This window comes from Tiliqua scincoides, chromosome 9 (genome assembly GCF_035046505.1).
Source record: "Tiliqua scincoides isolate rTilSci1 chromosome 9, rTilSci1.hap2, whole genome shotgun sequence".
Lineage (NCBI taxonomy): Eukaryota > Metazoa > Chordata > Lepidosauria > Squamata > Scincidae > Tiliqua > Tiliqua scincoides.
The window spans coordinates 12,146,147-12,169,092 of NC_089829.1; the positions used below are offsets into that span (position 1 = coordinate 12,146,147).

Below are 22,946 nucleotides of genomic sequence, written 5' to 3' on the forward strand. Positions count from 1 at the left end.
TCAGCTCAGACAGTGTCCTTCTAATGAGAGGGTCCTGCCTCTGATCAGTCCTGGCCCTCCCAAAGTGTCAGACCTCACTGAGTTCCAGATACAGCCCAGAGCCTTCTCAAGGCTCATGGTAATAAGATGTCTCCATATCATGTGACAGCCTGTCTCCCTTGCAGCTGTAAGGGAGTAAAACTTGCTGGGTTCGGCAGGAGCAGCCCAAGCTCCTCCTGTATTCCTTCCAGCCTGTGTGAAGACAATGGGTTTCCTTTTCCACTATCCTTGCTGTGCTTGAAGGATGGATGATCTACTCTCAAGTCTCAACATCCCAAGAGACTCAGTGAAAGCTGTGTGCATTCTTAAGGGCTTTCAGCATGTAAGCATAAAAAGAACTCTGCTGGAACAGGAAGAGAATAGCCGTCTCCCACTCTAGCCCCCAGCAACTTGCATTCAATGTATACTGTCCCTGAACATGGAGGTTCTCTGTAGATTCTGATAGTCCTCCCCCATGAATGTGTTGCTTTCCTTTCCCTAAAGATAAGGATGACCTCTGTCAGGCCAGGCCTCGCCTCCAGAATCCAGGCAGTCATGTTGGTTCTAATAAGCAGAGAGTGGAACTCTCAAAGCTCAAGCCAACTTTGGTCATGGATGTCATAGAGGCAGGTCCAGACCCTCATGCGCCAGTTGGCAACTTAGTGGCAGATTCCATCTGTGAAAGAGAGCTATTGCTTTAATTGAGAGAATTGTTACAAGGGCGAACACAATAAAACCAAGAAAATCTATAAGCAGGAGGGCCAGGCAGGTGTCCTGTTTTCCTTGTCTCAAGGAGGGATGTGACAGTACTTGGCATGATGATACTGAAGCAGCCCTGGCTTTTAGTGAGACTTTCTGGTGTGTGTACGGCAACAGCCATCCAGCCTGACCTTATGCACACTGGTTGAGAAGCGCAATCAAGGACCTTACTTCTGGGGAAATGAACATAAGATATAGGTTCTGTAGGTCAAAGATTACCTATAACCTCTTGGCATGAGACAGGTGCCCCCTGGAAGTGATCTTGTCAGTTGCACAGTGGTGACCCCTAGGTGAGGCTGACCAAGGTGGTCACCTCAGAACAGCCTCCACAAGCTGCTTCCCACGCTCTGGATTTGAATGGGATGGAAAAGGAAGTATGAGTGAGAGAAGAGTAGTGAGCTAGAACATTGCGTCCCATGCCAGGAGATCTTGGGCCAGAACCACACAGTCACCTCTTCAAAGTCTCCCTCTTCCTGCTTGGGAAGGCTGCTTTTCATTCTCCAGTAACCCCAGCCACGCTCCATCACCACTCTTGCCCATTTCGATATGTGTTTTATTGCAGCTCGCCAGGGCAAAAGGAAGGGCTTGTGTACTCTTAGCTCCTGTGTTCCTCTAACTTTACACTCCTGTTTTCAGAATCTTTTATTGGCATATATAACACAGGAGAAAAAAAGTAATAAGCAATAACCTATTCAACCAAATTTCCTTCTAAGCAGCTCCATTTCCTGCTGCAAGGCTACCATCCGATTAACATTCTCCATTGAGAAATCACTTAATATATAGGATATCTTAGCAGAACTGAGCAACCCCCAATCAGTTCTTCTGTTCTTCCTATTTATAGAACACCATCAGCATCCATGGACTTTGTAGAATAGTGTCAGCAAAAAAGGAAGGTTCTCAGACTCTTGGAGACAGAGACCTGAGTTGAGAGGAGAGGGAAGTGTTGCTGGTTGCACAGATGTATAGTGTCATCTTACAGCCCAATCCTATCCAACTTTCCAGCCCCAGTGCAACTGCAGTACAGCCCCAGGGTAAGGGAATAAATGTTCCCAAACCTTAAGGAGGCATCTGTGACTGCATCCCCAACACAGGAAGCAGTGCATACCCCATAGGCACAGCAGCACCAGCACTGAAAAATTGGATAGGATTGGGCCCTTAGGTATCACTACTCCACTTCTTCCACTACTCCAATGGAACGATGCAGGTTCCACTGTATCCAATGGGGCTGACTTCCAAGAAAGTGCATAGTGGTGCAGCCTTAGGCTTCATTTCATGGGGGTGATGTCTAAGGGGTTGAAGCTAAAGATGACAGCCTGTCTAGTCTTGCATTCTGTTTCCTACAGTGGCCAAGCAGGTGCCTCTAGGAAGCCCATAGGCAGGAGAGGAAGGCCACCGTCCTCTCTCATCACTGCTTCCCAGCAGCTGGTATTTGGAAGTAGTCTGCTTATGAATGTGGAGGCTTCATCTATCATGATTTATAGTCACTGCCAGGCCTGCTGCTTTCTGTGAATTTTCCAAATCCTTTGTTGAAGCTATGCAGACCAACAGCCATCACCATATCTCAGCATGTGACAGCACATTCCATAAATTAATTTTGCGAGGAAGCACTTGCTCTCTCTGGTCTGGCTTTTCCACACATCACTTCCATTGGATGTTTTTCAAAGGTTCCCTTATGAGAGCTGTAAGCAATAACATTTGTAACAAGGAAGTATTATAGACAAGGAAGACAAACTTGTCACTGTCCACTTTCTCCAAACCATGTGTCATTGCCCTCCCTGTCTCACACACACACACACACACACACACACACACACAGTGCAATCCTATATGTTTTCTTAGAAGTAAATAATTTTGTTCAATTGGGCTTACTCCCTAGTATTAGGATTCCTAATACTAGTATTAGTATTACTCCCTAGTATTAGGATAATCCTAGTTTAGGATTGCAACCTTAGCTTCCATATTTAAATTCAACTCAAAAGCTCCAAATAATTTAGCTTGTCCTTGTAGGGAAAGTACTCCACCTGTTTGAGATTTTCACTTAGGTGGTGAGTAGCAGGCGTAGGAGATCTTGAGAAGAGTCATGTAGAAAAGCAGAACTTGAAATCAGGGTAGTAAAGCTGAAGGAATGAAGATCACTGGCAATCATATAATGAGGAATAAGGATGAAGACAGTGGGGAAGCCATGGAGACTCTAGAAGATAAAGGGGCTGGCCAAAGTCCTCTGGAGGCAGCATGCCAAATCCCCCCTTTATTTGATGCTGTGCCATCTCAATTACTCCCACTCTCCAGTGTACTAACTAGGAACTCTCCTTCCCTTCACCTTTCTTCTTCCTCTCTGAAAGAGCAGTGGAGGCAAGTAGGCAGACATCCACGGGCATCCCCCTTCCAATTGCTGTCTATCACTTCAGCTGGCCTCATGGATGGGCTGGCCCTGATAGGGACTAGTAGCTTGGATGGAGAGCCACTGTAGGGTTGAAGAGGAGCACCACATGGTTTAAGCCACTGGTGCCCAATCTTTAGGGGCTCATGGACCACTGAGGCAAAAATTGGAATTACTGTGGACCACACCACACCCCCACACACAAAAAATGCAATTAAATTTGTAATAATTAGATAATATTTATTAGAGATTATTTATAGAGGTTTCTGGGTTGCTGCTTTTGTTGCCAGCTGTGGCTGCAGGTGGTCTGCTGTTTCCGGTGGTCCGTAGGGAAGCATCCACCAAATGAGTGCCCCCCCCCCATAGACTAGAGATGGCAGAGAATGGACTGCTCATAGCTGCAGCTGACACTTCATTGACAGCTATAGACAGTCTGTTCTCCACCCGCTCTGGTGGTGTGCTCATGGTGTGCTAGCTTGGCAAGATGCTTGAAGTGATGAAGGTGATTTTTTTTCCTGAGATCTCATGGACCACTTCTCATAGTCTCACAGACCACAGGCTGGGAACCAGTGGTCCAAGCAAAAACAGGAGTGATTCTGTGTGAACTAATTTGGGATTATAATTGGCTACTCTGCCCAAGTGAATTCAGTCAGTAGAAATAGCCCTTAAAAATTGAAGTGGGATGGATTAATAGTGGATAAGAATTGCTAATAAAACAAAACACCAAACACTTTCAGGTATGGAGACCAGTGGTGCTGCGACCTTGGCACACCTCATTCAAATCCTGTTCCAGCCAAAAGCTTGCTGTGTAATCTTGAATAAATAAACCAACTGCTGTCATAAAGGTAAGCTGTTATGAATGCAAAACAGAGATAATTTCTGGGCATGTTAACAAGCGACTGAGACGTCCAATATCCAATAAAATGGAAATGATTAAAAATCAGTGATACTGATTGTAGCAAAGGGAAGCCAGTATTATTTAAATCCATTTGTGCAGATTTATGAAGAGAACTAGAAATGTTTCAGATAAAATCCTACACACACACGCGCACACGCACAGCTTGCATTGCAAGCAAAAATATCAACTGATATGATTCAATCAATGAAGCCCATTAAGTAATTTATATAAAATTCTAAATTTGACAAGATGCCCTTCCACAGATTGGTGGCCTCGGTGCAGTTATGTAGCAAATGAACAAAGTTACCTGCTGTTTCAGCTCAACACCCCTCTTGGGTTATGAGTACTGGCAAGGCGATCAGGTTGAATGGGAAACGAACATGTGCACCAGAATATGCACATTGGTCTCTGGTGCCAGGGCACTCCTCTTTTTGTGGTTGCTGTAACAGACCAATAGGGCTACTCCCCTCCAAATGTGTTTATCCCCACTTTAAAAAACACCCAAAGTGACAGAACATTACATTTACCTAGAACAAGGTCTTTTAAAAATCTGTTGGGAGAGCAACAGCACAGTCCTCACTATCGTCACTCAGAAGTAAATCCTACTGAGTTTGATCATGGGCTGCCATCCCATGCTGGGAGCGGGACAGTTTCTTCTGCAGAAGCCCACTGAAAGTTGCACTGGAAGGCCACCGATTCTTATCTATAACAGCACAATCCATGCATGTCTACTCAGAAGTAAGCCCCATTATAGTCAATGGGGCTTACTCCCAGGTAAATGCAGATAGAATTGCAGCTTTACAGCCGGACCCTACGCATGTCTAAACCCTGTTATAGTTAATGGTGTTACTCCCAGGGAAGTACAGATAGGATTACAGCCTTACACCAATCCTATGTATGTCTACCCAGAAGTAAGCCCCAATTGTGCTTACTCCCAGGGAAGTGCAGATAGGATTGCAGCCTCAGAGCCCAATCCTACGCATGTCTACCCAGAAGTAAGCCCCATTATAGCCAATTGTACTTACTCCCAGATAAGTGTGGGCAGGATCGGGCCCTTAGTCTCTTGCAAAAAGCATTCGGGTCTACTTCTGAGTAAGCAGGTTTAGGATTTCACGGCGTGGAGGCGCCCCGAAGGGCCCAGACGCCTCCCACCAGACACTGGCCAGCCCCACACCGCCTGGCTGAGCCAGGGAGCCACATCAGGTGCAGGCAGGGCTGGCCAGGATCCCAGGCACGTGGAGGCGGAGGAGTCCCGCTGAGTTGAATGAGACTCCTCTCAAGCAGGACGTGCTCAGGCCTCAAAAGAGCGGGACGCCCCAGGAGCGCCCGCCCGCACGGAAAGCCCCGCCGAGGCTCGCAGCCACATGGTCCCCATCTAAGGCGAAAGAGAGGGCGCTTCCTGGCTGGGGTGGGCGGGGCAGGGAGCAGCTCTCAGCCAATCAGGACTCGAAGCCGTGGAAGCACGCACGCTTCTGCGCGTCAAGCAAACCCGGCGCGCCGCAGCCTCCCCCAGTGAGGCAGGGGGAGGAGGGCGGGATCGGGGACGAGCCAATCGCCGCGCGCAGGCGGTGACGGGCGGGCGCGGCGGCCCAATGGGCGCGCGCGGTCGCTGATGGACGGGGCGGCGCGGCCAACGGGCGGCGCGCAGTGGGCGGCGCGTGCGGGGTGGCTAGCTGGTGCGCGCCGCCATTGTGGTCAGTTCGATCGGTATCGGGAGCGGAGAGCGGAGCCCAGCGAGCCCGGAGCAAGGGAGCAGCCCCCCCGCCAAGGCCGGCCCCGAGTCACCATCAACACCGCGCGGGAGGCGGCGCTGCCGCGGAAGCCAGTCACCACCACCGCCCGCCAGTCGCCGACATGAGCAGCGAGGCCGAGACCCAGGCGCCCCCCGTCGCCGCCGCCCCTCTACCCGCGGCGGTGGCCTCGGCGGCGTCCTCCGCGGCGGCCGCCGCCACGGCCCCCACCGCCCCCGACGCCAAGCCCACCAACGGCGGCGAGGGCGGCGGCGGCAACGGCACCAACGGCGGCCTGGGCTCGGCGGCGCCCCCCGCCGGCGGGGACAAGAAGGTCATCGGTGAGGAGCGCGCGAGGGGCTCTGATGGACGACGGGCGGGGGTGGGCGGGGCCTGTGGGGCGGGCAGCGTGTGGGCAGCCTCCCTTCGACGCTCCGTGTGGCGGCGCTGTGCGCGCGCCTTTTTATACTCCCCCCTCGTGCGCCCCCTCCCAGAGCCGTTCTCCGCGCGCTGATTGGCTGAGGCGCGCGCGAGCCCGAGGGGGGGTCAACCGCTCTCTTTCCCAGTCCGTCTTCCTAATCCCCCTCCTCTCTCTCGGATTCGCTCCCCCTTCCCTCAGGCGTTCGCTGATTGGCCGGACAGAAGCTCCCTCCGGCGCGTTCCTGGGCTGCTGAGGAGAGTCTCGCGCTCGTTCCCCCACTACGCGTGCGCAGAGCGGAAGGGGAAGGAGGGGCGCGCGCCTCTGTATGGGAGGGAGGGGGCGTGGCCAAGGAGACGGCGCAAGATGTCTGCCCTGCGCGGAGTCCCTTTTGTGTGGCTCTTTCAAGGGAAGGGCTGGGGGGCCTGTGGAGGGTCCTCTCCGCGGTGGCGGCTCCTCGCCCTCTTGCAAGTGGTCAGCAGGCCTGTGTAGGCCTCAGGGTCCTCCAGCCCATACCCACCCAGGCTCCCGCGTGGCGATTCTGTGGCTGCCAGAGAAGCCCTGCAGGAGAGGCCCAGGGCCTCCTGCCCCAGCTTCTGCCTCTCCCAGTGTGTCTCCGCCCCCAGCAGTGCCTCTGAAGTGTCTCATGTGACACAAGGATAAGAGGACTGTCCTCTGCCCCAAGGAGTTTGCAGTCTTCAAAGGGACACGTGGAAGATGAAGGAGGAAGTGGGGGGGAATAAAGGGAAGAGCATGCAGTTATTCTGTGTGCATGGACTGAAAGAGCCCCCCCAGGCATGCTGTTTGCAGCTCAAGGGGACAATTTAGATTACATAAGAAAAACCCCACTGGATCAAGCCCACAGCCCACCTAGTCCAGCTTCCTGGATCTCTACCACCCAGCAGTGTACCTGAAGTGTTGCATGTGGCACAAGGATGAGAAGACAGTTTTCTGCCCCAAGGAGCTTACAGTCTTCAGAGGGAGGCAGGGAGGAAATAAAGGGGAGAGTGTACGATTATATTTCTGTACATGGACTGGAAGAGCAACCCTAGGCATGCTGTTTGCAGCTCAAGGGGGCAAGTTAGGACCCAGTCCTATCCAACTTTCCAGCTCTGGTGTAGCCACAATGCAGCCCCATGGTAAGGGAGAACATGTTCCTATACCTTAAGAAGGCCCCAGTGATGCAGCTCATACCCCACTGCACCAGCACTGGAAAATAGGATGGGCTTGGACCCTTAGGCTGCAATCTTATCCACACTTTCCTGGGAGTAAGCCGTGTTGGCTATAATGAGACTTCCTTCTTAGTAGATGGACATAGGATTGGGGTCTGTATAAGGAAAGAGCCACTGGATCAGGCCCAAGGCCCATCTGGTCCAGCTTCCTGTATCTCACAGTGGCCCACCAGATGCATCAGGGAGCATAGCAGACGAGACCTGCATCCCAGTGCTCTCCCTTGCATCTGGCATTCTGAGGTAGTCTACTTCTAAAATCAGGAGGTTGCACATAACATCATTCATTTGTGATTTGGAGCATTGCTTCCCTCCCCCCCCAGTACACACACCCAAGCCTCCTCTTCACTGTCCAGCATTGCCAGTACTAGGCCCAGAAAAACAACAGCCGCAGGGAGTTGCCCTCTGAGTCAGATCATCAACCCAAATAAAAACATAAGAGCCCTGCTGGATCAGGCCCAGGGCCCATCTAGTTCAATTTCCTGTATCTCACAGCGGCCCACTGGTGCCTCAAGGAGAAGACAAGATACTTGCATCTTACATCCTCTGCATCTGGAATTCTGTTCTTGTAACACACACACCCCACCCCACCCCATGAAGATATCAGACTCTGGTTTGGGTTTAACTTGGGCCACTTTATTAAACACAAGTGACCAATTTTTAAAACATGAAACCTACTGAACACACCTTCCCTGTTTCAGCATCTGCAGGTGCTTATGCTGCATGAATAAAGGTAGCTAGATAGTTACATGTGCCTACTATTCCTTTTTATGACTGGTTCTTACACACACACACACACAGGAAGCCAGTGGTGGCTTTTTAAGAAACCTATGCAAATTGGGGACTTTGCAGGATAAAAGCTTGCTTCTCCTGTGAACTCTCACTTAGCAGGGCAGCCCTGTTTGTGTCTGCTCAGAGGTAAACCCTATAGCGCTCAATGAAGCTTGCTCCCATGCATATTGGGTTGTAGTCATCGGTGGCTTTGCACAACAGCCCTGCAAGGTAGGTCAGCATTATTTCCACATTGCGGTTGGAGAAGACTGAGGCTAAGCTACTTGCTCAGCCTATGTCTTCCCAGACAGAAATGCAAAAATAGTAATAATGCTTATCTACCCTGGAAAGCTATTAATACAGACAGTAGCAAGGTAGCAAAAGCGAAGTGTTTTGCACGTTCAGGAAAGCACTTTGTGTTTGGACCATATGTTTCTGGTGCAAGACCAGTTTAAATTTAGAAACTGTAATTAAGTTGGGTCTCTCACTCTCTTTTTTCTCAAAGCTTACCCTAGTGGCAGTGGCATTTTTCCCCAGCATTCCTGGAGGCTTCACATGTGTATGGGTGTCAAGCACACCTGTGCTTTGCTGTACCTGTTATCAGCCTGTGGTGTTCATCCTCTGCCCCTAAAAAAGCTACTTGCCCTAATTTCTTTTAGACACAAGAGCTCTTTTGGGCTTCTGTTTTGTACCCCCCCCCCAAGACAAATCAACTGGACGGTCCTGTATGTGTATGCACATCCCTTGATTTCACCCCGCTTAGGCATCTCTACAGGATGCCTAAGAGACCCTGGAATTGGAATATGAATCTGTTTGCTTTGTTTTTTCCCAAAGAGAATGTTGCCAAAACATTATACTGCTGTTGTCCTACCTCCACATTTGCTTCCTTCATTGGGCTGCAGTCTTACATACATATACTTGAAGCTACTGTTCAACTCAGTGGGGCTTGCTTCTGATAAGACATGTACAGGTTTGCATGATTTTGTATTTTTGATTGGCTGTATTTTAGTAAAAGTATTGTTTATTTAAAATATTTATCTACTGCTTTTTCAGTGCTCAACACTGTTTATGCAACGTATTAAATGCAGCTTGATCCAGTGCAGTTTTACTAGGAAGTAAATCCCACAGTTTGGGATATCTAAGCTCTGTGGATGCATACCCATAGAGTGTTTTAAGGGCATGAAGCTCTTTGCGTATATGGTAGTAGTAGTTCTTAAAAACAATCTTGTAAGGTAGGCTGGTTTTGCAGCACCACCTTCCCCATCTTACAGAGCTAGGTTTAGGGTTACCTGTGTTTCAGGTGAGGCTGCAAGAATCATGGTTTGTGTAACACTATCTAGTGATATTTGACAGGGGGATTAAAGCCTTAGTTCCCAGCAAAAAAAACTCCATATGTGTTTGTCTCAGTAATTCATACAGCAGCCCTGTAAGCTAAAAGAGAATTATTTATCTCTATTTATTATGTGGATGGGAAGTGACAAGTGGGAGGTGACAAGTGGCTCACACTAGACCAGCTGTGTGAATTTAGGGCCTAATCCTGTCCAATTTTCCAGTGCCAGTGCAGCTGTGCCAGTGGGGTGTGCACTGCATCCTGTGGTGGGGAGGCAATCACAGAGGCCTCTTCAAGGTATGGGAACATTTGTTCCCTTACCTCGAGGCTGCATTGTGGCTGCATTGGTGCTGAAAAGTTGGATAGGAGTGGGCCCTTACTCTTTTAGCGAAGCTGTGATTGAAGGGATCAGGAAGTTCATCTTAGCTCTGTGCTGGAAGGTGCCTCTTTTAATGTAGTGGTCACGTGAGGACATTGTGTCTGAATTAGCCCTTGTCATAAGGGGTGGGGGGCAATAAATATCAGCTTTTGAATGAGTTTTAACTTGCACCACCTTTTCTCTCATACAGCAACGAAGGTTTTGGGGACAGTGAAATGGTTCAACGTAAGGAACGGCTATGGCTTCATCAACAGGTGAGGGGGATGGACGGGGTAGGTGGGTCAGGGTTTGTTTAAAAAAGCTATAAATAAAAGTGCTTGTTCATATCTGTCAGTGTTAATTGTTTTTGATTCTAATTCTAGAATCATTTTAGGTTTTGCCACAGGACCTATACCCACTCATCCCATACAACAAAGTAGCATACGCAGTTTATCTCAGTAGTTCAATTTAGGGCCTGTCTCTGTGATCATTGCTGTGCTTTTGCATAGGGTACCTGACAGTTTTCTGGGACTGTCGCCTTAATTCAGAGTCCTGTGCAACAAAAGTAAAATCTGAAACAGTAGAACTAAAAGGGGAGCTCAGCTTATGAATCGAGGATGAGAGAGCAGACAGCAAAACTCATGAAAGAGCTGTAGAGCCCACTCTTGTTACAAGCCGAGCATGACTCAACATAAGCACTGTAGCCAGTTTTAGGAAATGACTATAGTCTCAACTGAGTGCTCGTAATGTATCACTTAGATGGCATGTTCCATTCGTTTGTATGCCCCACATTCCCAAGAAAAGGAATTGGGGAAGGAAATAAGAGAAAAGCTGAAAGGCTGATGTGAGTGCATTACCAGCAGACTCTCCTGCTGAAGTTGTTGGTGGCTTCTGAACTTAAGACACAGTGATTCAGGGCAAACCAAACTCATTGGGCCCTCGAGGGTGGTTTAATTTTTAAAATATGCCCAACAACTTTGCCAGATATCTAAGGACTAGAGAAATGAGTGGGAAGTACCCTCTGGGGGTGGCTGTGAGTTGCCTTGGAATCTCTACCAAGACATGGCAAATGAAAACTACATCACCACTGAAAATTCAGTTAGTCTGGCAAATCGCTTCTCACACAGTCATACACCTTAGTGGAGGCTTTACATCCACAAACCCCCACTCCTGCTGTGTGCGTGCATATTTGTCCTGTGAATGGTTTTGACTGCTGACACAGTCACAGCCTAGTGTTAGCATGCTTTGAATTATATTCATACAGCCTGATGTCCCTGGGCTGCCATTATGCATGAAGTCAGTGGGGTGCTGGGAGGTCCTGCTTCTCTTCTCCCTGCCCCTATGTGTGTTCAGCAACATTTTGTTAAGAGCGTTAATAAAAATTACCAGAAGGTGCCAAATAGTACCAGACCATCATTCCTACTGTTTGCCTTGGCCTCTCCATAGATAGGTTTAAGCAAGCTGCTGAGAAAGGTCTTGCTGGGTAGGACTGAAGTGAAGTTGACTAACAGTCTGAGAAGACCTGTAAGATAAGGGGTCATTTGTGCAGTGAACAGTGACTCGCAATGGTCTTAATACGGTTAGAATGAGCCTATTCCTAGAATTCATCTGAGTATCTTTGTGGCTTCCTGCTGGGCACGGCCATGGTCCTTTGCCTGGACTGCAGGTTTTGAAACTTTTGTCCCACATGAGTGGTGGTAAATTCATGCTGCTCTCACACCATACAGTGGCGGTGGCAGCTTTGCCTGGAAATAGCTGGGTTGGGCTGATCCCTGTTATCCCAGTCGTGTCCAATTGTGGACCCTGCTTCCATTTTGTGTACTGAATGCTGCATGGGAAGGGTTAGTGAGTATATTTGGTGCTCTGACTTATGCTGCCAGCTGTTTTGGTTCTGCCTTTAAACACCCCCTCCCCACACACACACTCAGGGCCTGAAACTGACCCTGATAGAAAGTTGACTTTGCATTTCGAAATTCAAAAAGGGATTGGCCTTTCTCGCTCAGTGTTTATTTTCCAGTAAGAGTTTTTAATATCAAATATTAATGAAAATGTTTCTGCGTTAAAAGAGGAAAAGCTGTCATATAGCCAGCCAGACAGGCATTTTGGTTCCTTTTCAGGTGTGGTCTGCGTGACAGTTCTAGCCAGAATTGCAGGAGTTTTCAGGAAGAAATATGATACTTGCAAGTTAAGACTCACCCTGTATTTTTAGCCTAAGAAAGTCATGGGCATGTGCAGGGGAGTAGTGGTATCAAATGAGTTGCTTCTTGGCAGTACCCCAAAGCCACAACCTGGCCTCTCTCCAAAACCGAGCACCCTCCTTGCTTGAGAACGCAAGTTTTTGTGTGTCACATTTCTGACTCAAACTCCTTGTTTTCCCAGGAATGACACCAAGGAAGATGTGTTTGTCCACCAGGTAAGCCTCTTTGCTCATACAGTAAGATATGCTTGATTCTAGTGAGGTGAGAGCAGGCGCCTTGGCTGAAGGGGGCAGAAACAGATTCTGCTGTTGCTGGAGTAGCAGAGTTGTCTCAAAATAAGAATGGGTTTCCCACTTACAAAGCATGGAACCATATGGCATGTACCAGATAGTGAGGGGTTGTCTAAAAAGGGTTCTTACAGTCTACAGTAGGTAATTAGGATTTGTGTCTTTGCTGTCTCAGACTTCCTTTGGTCTTCAACATGATGTACTCTCCCAGGTTTCTTTAGCTTAAGCAACCAGTGCTCCCATTGCATCCCCACCAATGTCCTTGTTGGCCCATTTTTCAAACTACTTTGGTGCCTTACAGACTGTTGGCATTCTGCTGCATGCAAAGGTCTGTGCCCACATTTACACTTACCTGAAACTGAGTTTAAAGGCACATGTACTTGGTTATTTAAAAAGTGAAGAGAGAGCCTTGATATGGTGTATCCTCACACTCGTTTTGTAATAATCTGCCCCAGGATTCAGTTAAGACTCTTGGGGGGAGGGGAGCAGCTTGATCTTGATTGGAGGTAAGACTCCTTTGAAGACACTTCTTTGTCTGCTGTGTGTACGAGACCTGGTCGCTGCTTTGAAATTTATCTAGCATGTCTATATGCCACTTGTCCACAGCAAAAGTCCTTAAAGAGGGTTAAATAGCAGAAGCTGGTTCCCTGTCCCTAAAAGGCTCATAGCCTGAAAATATAGGCACAGAGACACCAGCGAGCGGCTACTGGGAGGGACAGCTGCTCTCCCCCAATGAATTCAAGAGAGCTGCAATTTTAAACGGGACCTCTTTGCCCACTTAGCAGCAGCTAGTGTGACTAGCTGGGTGAATAGTGAACATAAGAACATAAGAACAGCCCCACTGGATCAGGCCATAGGCCCATCTCTCCTGTATCTCACAGTGGCCCACCAAATGCCCCAGGGAGCACACCAGATAACGAGACCTCATCCTGGTGCCCTCCCCTGCATCTGGCATTCTGACATAGCCCATTTCTAAAATCAGGAGGTTACGCATGCACATCATGGCTTGTACCCCATAATGGATTTTTCCTCCAGAAATTTGTCCAATCCCCTTTTAAAGGCATCTAGGCTAGACGCCAGCACCACATCCTGTGGCAAGGAGTTCCACAGACCGACCACACGCTGAGTAAAGAAATATTTTCTTTTGTCTGTCCTAACCCGCCCAACACTCAATTTTAGTGGATGTCCCCTGGTTCTGGTATTATGTGAGAGTGTAAAGAGCATCTCCCTATCCACTCTGTCCATTCCCTGCATAATTTTGTATGTCTCAATCATGTCCCCCCTCAAGCGTCTCTTTTCTAGGCTGAAGAGGCCCAAACGCCGTAGCCTTTCCTGATAAGGAAGGTGCCCCAGCCCCGTAATCATCTTAGTCGCTCTCTTTTGCACCTTTTCCATTTCCACTATGTCTTTTTTGAGTGCTGCTGTGCCTCCCAGTTCTCATGACAGAATCCTCTAAGATTTCCTCTTGCCAAAAACTGTGTCCTTTGTGACATAGCAACGTGCTTAAGATCAGGAATACTACCAAATTGGAAGCAGTCTGGTAAGTTGTAAGGACTGTGGAAAGATCAAACCCTTGTTTGGCCCACAGTCCATTGCATTGTAGAAAATAAGCATAAGTTAATGTTCAGCTCCAGTCTGCCCCCCCATGCATTCATGATTCTTAATAGCATTTCAGAACATGTGTATCATTCTTGCTTTTTGGGCTCCTAAAAGTCTCCTCAGCTGTTGGAGTATTTCTTAGTGGTGAGTAAGTTTCATTTCCCTGGGCCTGTGTTTACCTTCTTTGGTGCACTGCTGTGATGTGACAGACAGCATGTGTTGACTGTGGTTGCGCTCTGGTCTTTCCAAGAAATGTGGGCTTTGTATGCTGTTAGAAATTAGCAAATGGGGTTAGTGGTGCTTGATTGTTTAGAGGCTGGGCACTGGGCAAATACTGTCAGCACTATTTAATTTTGCTCCAAGTGCAGCTGTTCCTATTGACACCAAAAAACGTTTGGTAAGCAAACTGAAGGTCAGTTTAATGAGTGTGATCACATGGGTGCCTGGGAATACAGGCTTCTGTGCCTTGGAGAGCCAGATGTCAACTATGTGAAGCCAGCTAGAGAGATGACATCCATGTGAGCTTTTGAGTGGTCTGTTGGAAAGAAGCACCAGCCTAGACAGTGTCTTTCTCCAGTCCCTCTTCCTTTAATGATCTTGACCTAGAGAGCTAGGACTGGAAGGGACCCTGTAAGTCATGCTGTCCATCCAGCACATGCTTCTCATACATAACAGCTATAGCAGTGGTTGTGGAAGCTGTAAGTCTTGGCACAATGGCTGTACCTCCTCGAATTGGCCCCCGTTAACAGGCAACTTGGGGAGCCATACCTGTCAAGAAAGAAACACGCATGAGATTGATGACCTCCTTGTTTACATTGTTAGCTTGCAGGATAGATTCATCACCCCACCCTCTTCTCAAACATTTTTTTTCATGGATACATTCAATCCGCACCACTCTTCTTGCACTTGTTAAACCACAGTGACCTGCGTGACTAAACCTGACATGTTTCCTCCTCAGACTGCTATAAAGAAGAATAACCCCAGGAAATACCTTCGCAGTGTAGGAGATGGAGAGACTGTGGAGTTTGATGTGGTTGAAGGAGAAAAGGTGAGCACAGTCCTTTGTATGCTTCCTGAACAGGGTAGTGGAGGCGGCCAGCAGTCACAGTTATTCTGAGGCACGGAAGGGCTGTGCCTGTGAGTTGGTGCTGATTCTCACTTCTTCTCTTTCCAGGGAGCAGAGGCTGCCAACGTTACAGGTCCTGGCGGAGTTCCAGTGCAAGGCAGTAAATATGCAGCAGACCGTAACCAGTACAGACGATATCCACGGCGCAGAGGTCCTCCACGCAACTACCAGCAAAATTACCAAAATAGTGAGAGTGGGGAAAAGAATGAGGGATCAGACAGCTTGCCGGAAGGCCAGTCCCAACAGCGCCGCCCCTACCGCAGGAGGCGGTACCCACCTTACTACATGCGTAGGCCTTATGGCCGTCGACCACAGTATTCCAATGCTCCTGTGCAAGGAGAGATAGTCGAGGTAAAGATTGTTGGTTTTTTGTGGGGTAGTGGGGGCTGGTTGCTCTGATTCATCATCTTTATAGGTGGTCTTTTAATGATAAAAAATTCACAAAGCAGTTATGAGCAGGGACGTGGATACCAGCACACCAGCCGCTGAACAAGGCTGAATAGGGAAGATTATTTTCTCCCTGCAAAATATAAGCGAAGCGCTTTTTGAAAGGTGCTTCTTTGCCCAGGTTGCAGGGGATCAAACTGAATGTGTTCTGGTGAAATTACATGTTTGCTGCTTGGACAAGGGCAAATACCTGTTGCTAGTAGACACTTTTAAGTTCAGGAAGTGTTAGCATTTATGCTGCAGCACCCTGTAGAAGCACTGGACCAGTCTAGAAGACTGTGGCGGTTGGTGGCCAGAAACTGACAGGCCCATGCAAAAAGTCAGGAGCCAAGCTTCTGTGTGTTGGGGCCTTTAATGAGCTGGTCTGAGCGCCTGGTCCCAGTGTTCCCTCTTCAGTTTTAATCCTTTTACACCTGCATAACACTTTGCTGCCCTCGAGGTGACAAGTTTACTTTCTTGAATGTTACTGACACAAGGCAATCTTGCCTACAAGCAGGCAGTGTCTGAGGGTGCAGGCAGTGACTGTATCAGGCTGAAAGTCACGTGCCCAGGGTGTAATTTTCATTAAATAGACTTGGAAGTTGTGCTCATGGTTCTTTCTGCCTTCCAGGGTGCCGACAACCAGGGTGCTGGAGAACAAGGCAGACCTGTCAGGCAGAACATGTACCGGGGTTACAGACCACGTTATCGCAGGTAAGCTCTCCCTGAGGTCAGGCTTGACCACTGGAAGGCCGCGGGGCAGGTGCTTAACGGCTTGCTGTGCTTTGCAGGGGTCCTCCTCGTCAACGGCAGCCCAGGGAGGAAGGCAACGAAGAAGACAAAGAGAACCAGGGTGATGAGGCCCAGGGTCAGCAGCCACCTCAACGTCGGTACCGTCGTAACTTCAACTACCGACGCAGACGCCCAGAAAACCCTAAACCACAAGATGGCAAAGAGACAAAGGCAGCCGAACCACCAGCTGAGAACACGTCCGCTCCCGAGGCCGAGCAGGGCGGGGCTGAGTAAATGCCGGCTTACCATCTCTACCATCATCCGGGTGAGTTGCTGTTGTGCCCAGCAGGGAGTTGGGGTTGGCAGCTCTTTAAGTACTTGGAACCACCTTGGTTGTGAGTCAAGTTTTTGGGGAAGATAAAGGACCTTCACCAGTCATGTGCAAGAGTCAAAACCACAAGCATGTTTGGCGCTCGCTTCCTTTGGAACGGCAGTTTTTCACCTCCAGGAATTTAGCCTGCCCCAGGTACCTTTTTTGGTGGTAAGACTGGAGATAACAAGAGATCACAGAAGAAGCCTCTACTAACAGAAGAGCTGTGTCTCTGGAGGTGGGAAAAGAGGCATGAGGTTTTCTTGCAGCATTCCTAAGCTGGAAGGCCCTCCGCAACTGTCTCAGCCACACTGGCCTTCTGGAAGTCACATAGCGGAATATGCTAGATGTAAGGAATTGGTCACTGTAACTGCAGGAGCCACCATTCATTCTAGGGAGGCTGACCAGGTACCCCTGCAAAGCACTTTGTATTGAAGAAAGGCTGCATAACCGCTTAGCCCATTGGAGTGCACCTTCTCAAAGCTGCAATAGTAAATGTGTGTGTTGGAAAGGGATGCTGGTAGCCTTGGCTTCCACAGAATTAGCTTCGTAGTTAAAGGTTTTCATGGCATTGAAAAGCGGAGGGTCCCTGTGTGACCCTGCTCTCTGGCGAGGTCTTGCAGAGCTGCTAAAGCCCAAGACCTGGGCTTCGTCAGAGGCCCATGTTTTTCAAACTGCCATATCATTTAACCTGTACCTGGACTGTACCACTTCATAATCTTGGAGGTGGGGGTTTGTAGTATTCTTTCTCCAAGGCAAAAACCAACAGAGCTCGCCTTACAGACAAAAGCTAGACCAGAACCCACTCCCAGATATCTCTCTCACATGTGCAGGGCATGTTTTTGTACTGGGGAAGCTTCCTGTTCAGGCTATTGCCAGCTGTAGTCTGAAGTGGCGTGTGCTCCTGTGTATGAAAATGGCCACAGGATGTGGGGCTCTGTAGTTCCCAGCTACTGGCATTGCTGTGCTTCGTGATGGGGCTATACAAGACAGACCCAGATGGCCATTCTGCCAGTGGCTCCTTTGGGATGTGGGCTTTATTGAGAGCGGGGTCAGGTAATGTGTCTGTTTTGTTTCTTTTCAGTTTAGTCATCAAAGAGTGAAAAAGAAATAAAAGTGAAAGTGAAATTCCAGCAATAAGAAATGCAAAGAAGAATTGGAACTGAAGACCTTAAGTGCTTGCTTTTTGCTGTTGACCAGATAACGACTCGAACTCTCTGCATTATCTATGCAGCATGGGATTTTTATTATTTTTACCTAAAGTGGTCTCCTTTTGGGAGCGACAAACATGTTTTTTAAAGGCCTGTTTTTTCTCAATACACCTTTAAAGGTTTTTAAATTGTTTCATATCTGGTCAAGTTGGGATTTTTAAGAACCTCATTTTTAATTTGTATGAAATATACACCTGATTTTTTCAAGTCAAACTGCAAGCATCTCTTAATAAAGGTCTTAAGAATTGCCTGGCACGGTGTGGCTTGCTTACGAGTCTGATTTGTGCCCTCCTGGAGGAGAGAACCATTGAGTTCGTAGCTTATCTCAAAAGCTCAGAGGTACATTTCCTTGGTTCTCTTGCAGAAAAACTCAGGCATGAATGTGGTGTCAGTTGAATGTGCCCATGGTGCTTAGCCTTCTGAGGCGAGGACAAATCTGCTCTGGGAATGGGGTACCCAGGTGATTCTGGAAATCCCTGGACCTGCAAGTCTTCGAAATGACTGTCCCAAGTAAAAGAGGCTACAGGAAGTGGCCTGTCTTGAGTGTGTCTCTGCCTGCTGTTTCTCCACCTCCTCTTAGGATGCCAATGCTTCAGTTCGGTCCTGTCCTATTTACTAGGTAACTGCATACACAGACAGTGTTGGCTTAAAGCCTATGGTGTGAGGATTTGGACTGTGGGAAGGCAACATGCCCCCCCATGGTCTATAGTGGATGCCACAAGGCTGTGTGCTAACTTCAGTGTTGTAAAATGCTAATTTTTTTGCCCTGGCTATTGTGAGATAATCTTCTACTGAGGGTACGACCAAATGGGAAAGGGGTTCCAGGTGTGGTTTACAGCAAAACACAAAAGTCTGTATTCAATAGCAGGAAAGCAAAAGTGAAGGTGAGAAACCAGTGTGGCGTGGGTTAGTGTTCAGCAAAGACTGCAGATGTCTGGCTTTGGTGCCCACTTGAACATGGAGTCACTAGGTGACATTGGGCCAGGCACCATCACTTGGTCAAATCTATCTTATAGCATTCTTTAGATAAAAGTTGGGGTGGTGGAGGAGATGGCTTGTGCTGCCCCAATGTAGAAAATGCTGGGTTTTTATTTAAAGCAACCTTGAAATGTTCTGAATGTTCTCTTGTGCTGGAAAGGTTGTGTTTCCAATAGAGGGGCTTTGGATTGTGAATTAGGACAAGAAAAAACAGTTCATCTGATCAAAAAGTGGCCTGGTTGGTTAGCTCAAGGGCTTTGCACCAAGCTGAATCTTGTGATACGAGAAGCAGATGCTTCTGTTAAGCGGATAGTGGCTGGTTAATGTTTGGGTAAGGATGGTCAGTCTTGTGGAAAGTCTGTCCAGAAAGGGGATTCAGGCAAACTTTGGAAGAAGGTTGAAAGAATTGAGCTCTTCTACATGGATGCAAGATGCTGGGAGCATGGTAGGGCAGCCTAGGACCTTCTAACCTTCTGAAGTGGCAGACAAATTGTTGCAATGTTTAAAATGACAAAAACTGACTAGACTGAATAGCCTTGGATTTGTAAGATCTCAGCACAGCTGATGATAGATTCCTCCCCCCTCCCCAAGTTGGGACAGATATGTATTGTTTTTCAGCCAAAATATAAGATAGATGAAAGGGTCTTCCCACAGTCTTGGTACTACCATGGAAAAGACTCGGTCTCCTGTGTGGCCCTACCACAGCATGCAGGACAGGGCCTCTGGTATGTATTATAATATATAGCTACTTGTATATCTGAAAATGTAATACATGCTTCACACTTATGTTTGATGTAATGCTTCCAAGTAACTTTATAATGTCCTTAGTTCCATTTTGCAGATGGAGGACTGAGGCTGAAAGGGAATGGCTTAACTAAACTCACCTAGTGGGAATTCATGGCAAAGGTGAAAGTCGGACCAGGAACACCCTGAGTTGCAGTTCAAGCACTTCACTGCTGTACAAGCTTTACCTTTCTTCCGAGCTGCAACACAAGGCATTATCCCTGGGGCTCCCAGACAGTCAGTGGCCAGCCCCAGACTTGCTAAGCTTCACCAGAAAGGGTGCTCCATGTGCCTTCGGGCCAGATGCTGAGAAATTTTAGCTATGTTGACCTTCTGTAAAGGTCAGCTGAAAGATGGTGGCTTCTCTGCTCCTCCCATTGCCTGAATTAAGCAGGAGAGGAACTGCAGAGGATAGGAGAGCACTGGGCTAGAGTGTCTCCATATTTCCTCTTTGGCTCCATTCCCCTCTTTGATTTCAAGGAGTGAGGAGAAGCAATGGAGGTGGTCAAGCAGATAGCAGTGGGTCTGCTCCCCACCAGTCCACTGCCTTAAGCAGCTATCTCCATCTGCTTCAGGGAAGGACCGGCCCTATTTAAAGTCTTTAAATTGAAATGCATTCAACCGTCTTTCCGGTTTCATCATTGCAAGCTGCCCTCCTCTCTTCTTCCAGCGAGACCGAACCAGCTGTTGAGTTAACAGATGGAACATGACTCAACAGTGTGCTGTCGCACCATGTGCAGCTGATGCCATTTTCTGCTGTAATAGAATCGCTGTAGTGGGTGCTAGCCAGGGCACATTTCCAAACAAGCACATTGACGTGTTGGAAAGGAGTTTGATGAGAATCACGATGATGTCTAAGAGACAGATCATGCAAAGACAGGCTGAAGGAACTGGGTATGTTTATCCTGCGTGGCAAAAGAAATGGAGGGGAGAAGAGCTGTGGAAATATTTCCACATTCCTTCAGTTATGGTGGTTGGCTGCCACAAATGGGAGTCCAGATTTCTGAGTACCGGAGTTAAGCACACCCAGCCTGAAGCTTACAAGATTTCCAAGAAACACCAGGACAGAAATCAGCCTGAGGATATTTGAACCGTAAAGTATCCTGAGAGTAGTTTTCATCCTGATGACCTTTTAGACCATTCCAATCATAGCAGGCTTCAAGCTATCATGTTGACTTGAATCATAGTTTAGAATTGGACTTCCCTTTGGAATCAACTTGGTTCAGATTGGGCAGGTAATCATTGCAGAAGATAATTGACGATTCAAAATTGTGCATCATAAACCAGATACATTGCAAATATAAATCCCAAGAGCCCAAAATTAAAAATCCAAATGCCACAGTATGGGCGGATACCTTTACTGGCATCAACTAATAGCAACATTTTGCATTTGTGTCGTGTTTGCTGTGTGCAAAGTTTCACATGGCTTATCTTGACATTATGCTTAGAAGAGCCTTGTAAGGTAAGTAAATAGTGATATCCCCATATTGCAGATGAGGAAAACTGAGGCTGAGAATGGCTTGCCAGAGGGGGTTTATTGAGTTCATTGGAGTGCACGATTCAGGATAGCAGGCCTGGCCCATGTCAAATTGGGATCTGAAGCAGAGCCTCCATGCCACCTCTCCTTTTTCTGCCATGCATGCACCCCGCAATACTGTTTGAAAGGTTACTAAATACCTGAAAATGGTGCTGGGTGCAGGGCAAGTGAGCGTATGCCAGGTGAGCATGACCCAGGCCAATCTCGTGTTGCTTTGCTTGGCAAGGAAACATCAAGTCCCACATGCCTTGATGGACAAGGCCAAAGTTTGTTTTTGTTCCTTTTTCCTACAGAAATTAGCAGGTGCATGGATTTGTCTCCAGCTCAGGGCTGGCCCAACCATGAGACCAGCTGAGGCATTTGCCTCTGGTAGCAGATTGGGGAGGGGTCACCATCTCTACTTGCCTCCATTGCTTCTCCTTTTCCTTTCACTCCCTGAATTGGAAAAGGACAAGGGGGACAGAGAGGAAGAGGAAATGTGGAGGGGAGGCTGAGTTGGTGCATCAGGGACTGGGAAGAGTAGAGGCTGGCACAGCATCGAGTAAGGGCAGTGTTTGGCATGGTGCCTCAGGAGGTCTTGGATCAGCCCTCCTCCAGTTCCAGTGGAACACGCAAGATAGTCACTGGAAAAAGCATGGTTGGCAAAACTGGAGATTAATGTAGCTGGTGGATTTAGTAAAGATTCAATAAAAGCCAACTGGTCATATTACTGCCTACCCAGAGGCTATGGACCCCTGCAAAGTCGGGCTGTACGAAGACTAAAATAACAAATGAGCTGGAAGCTTTGCCCATGTTGGCATTTCTGGAGAAGCAGATCCAGCTTACTGCAAGTTCTCCCACTGTTTCCCTCTTGATTTTTGGGGGGCAAAGGGGACGAGGAGCTCACCTGCAGCGGACCACTGTGGCAAACTTTTTGTCTTGTTTTTAATGTCCTTTTTAAAAGGAACATCAGATCCTCTTCAGGTAGTTTTCTACTGGCAGCTGCTAAGTCTGCACAATGTCCCAACAGTTGCGCCGTCTGGGCCATTGTAAGGGGGAAAAAAATCACAGCAGTTAATAGTTGTTACCACTAGGAGGCACTCCGATACTGCTTTTGCACTTAGAAGGAAGGGAAAGGAAATGGTGCTTTGAGAGCCCCTAAGCCCCCTTGCCTTCCTTTGTCCTGGAACTCAGTCAGATGGGTGGTGCATCATCTGAGGTATTGGGGCACTGAATGAGAGAGGAAGCGGACTGAATGGACTTGGTCCATCTCAATGTCCCCTATACCACAAACTCTTTTGGGGGGGGGAAGGGGGGGCTGGTGTAGATGAGAAGGTTCTTATAAAAGTCATCTCTGACTGAATTTTTCTCCTGCTCATGAACCAGCCTTCAATGTCCATGTACTGGGGAATTAAGGAATCAGAACATGGGAAAAAAGGAGCAGTCAACTGTCAGGAAGTGATTTGTCTCTATTAGCACATCCTGATTAAATGAAGCCTCCCAAGATGTTGGAAAGAAATCCTAACTTTCAATGTATCTCCTAGACATATTGACAGGGACTGCATGTCCATGAGGACAAGGGAATCCCTTTCATTGTTGTCGACAATCTCTTTTCTCCCACACCTGCTGAACTTGAAAAGGGAAAAAGTGGAGGAGAGGAGAGCAATTAGAGCAGTGTTCTTCAACCTTGTGGTTGAGACCCCAGTGGGATTGTGAAGCCTCAGTTGTGGGGTTGCAGCAATTTACAGGAATAAAAAATGGTTGAAGACCACTGGACTAGGGAATCACCAGGTAAATGGGAAGGCATCTGGTGTTCAGGTCCCAGGAGC

The 22,946-nt window shown here is 48.0% G+C and overlaps 1 protein-coding gene across 1 annotated transcript; it reads left to right on the top strand.

The window, feature by feature from the left end:
• Window positions 1–5,736: 5,736 nt before the first annotated feature.
• Window positions 5,737–18,095, top strand: YBX1 (Y-box binding protein 1). The gene is made up of 8 exons (XM_066636905.1): window positions 5,737–6,126; window positions 10,103–10,166; window positions 12,271–12,304; window positions 14,934–15,023; window positions 15,150–15,452; window positions 16,159–16,241; window positions 16,319–16,584; window positions 17,714–18,095. The coding sequence occupies exons 1-7, from the start codon at window positions 5,910–5,912 to the stop codon at window positions 16,551–16,553; spliced, it is 1,026 nt and encodes a 341-aa protein (XP_066493002.1). The 5' UTR covers window positions 5,737–5,909; the 3' UTR covers window positions 16,554–16,584; window positions 17,714–18,095.
• Window positions 18,096–22,946: the final 4,851 nt, after the last annotated feature.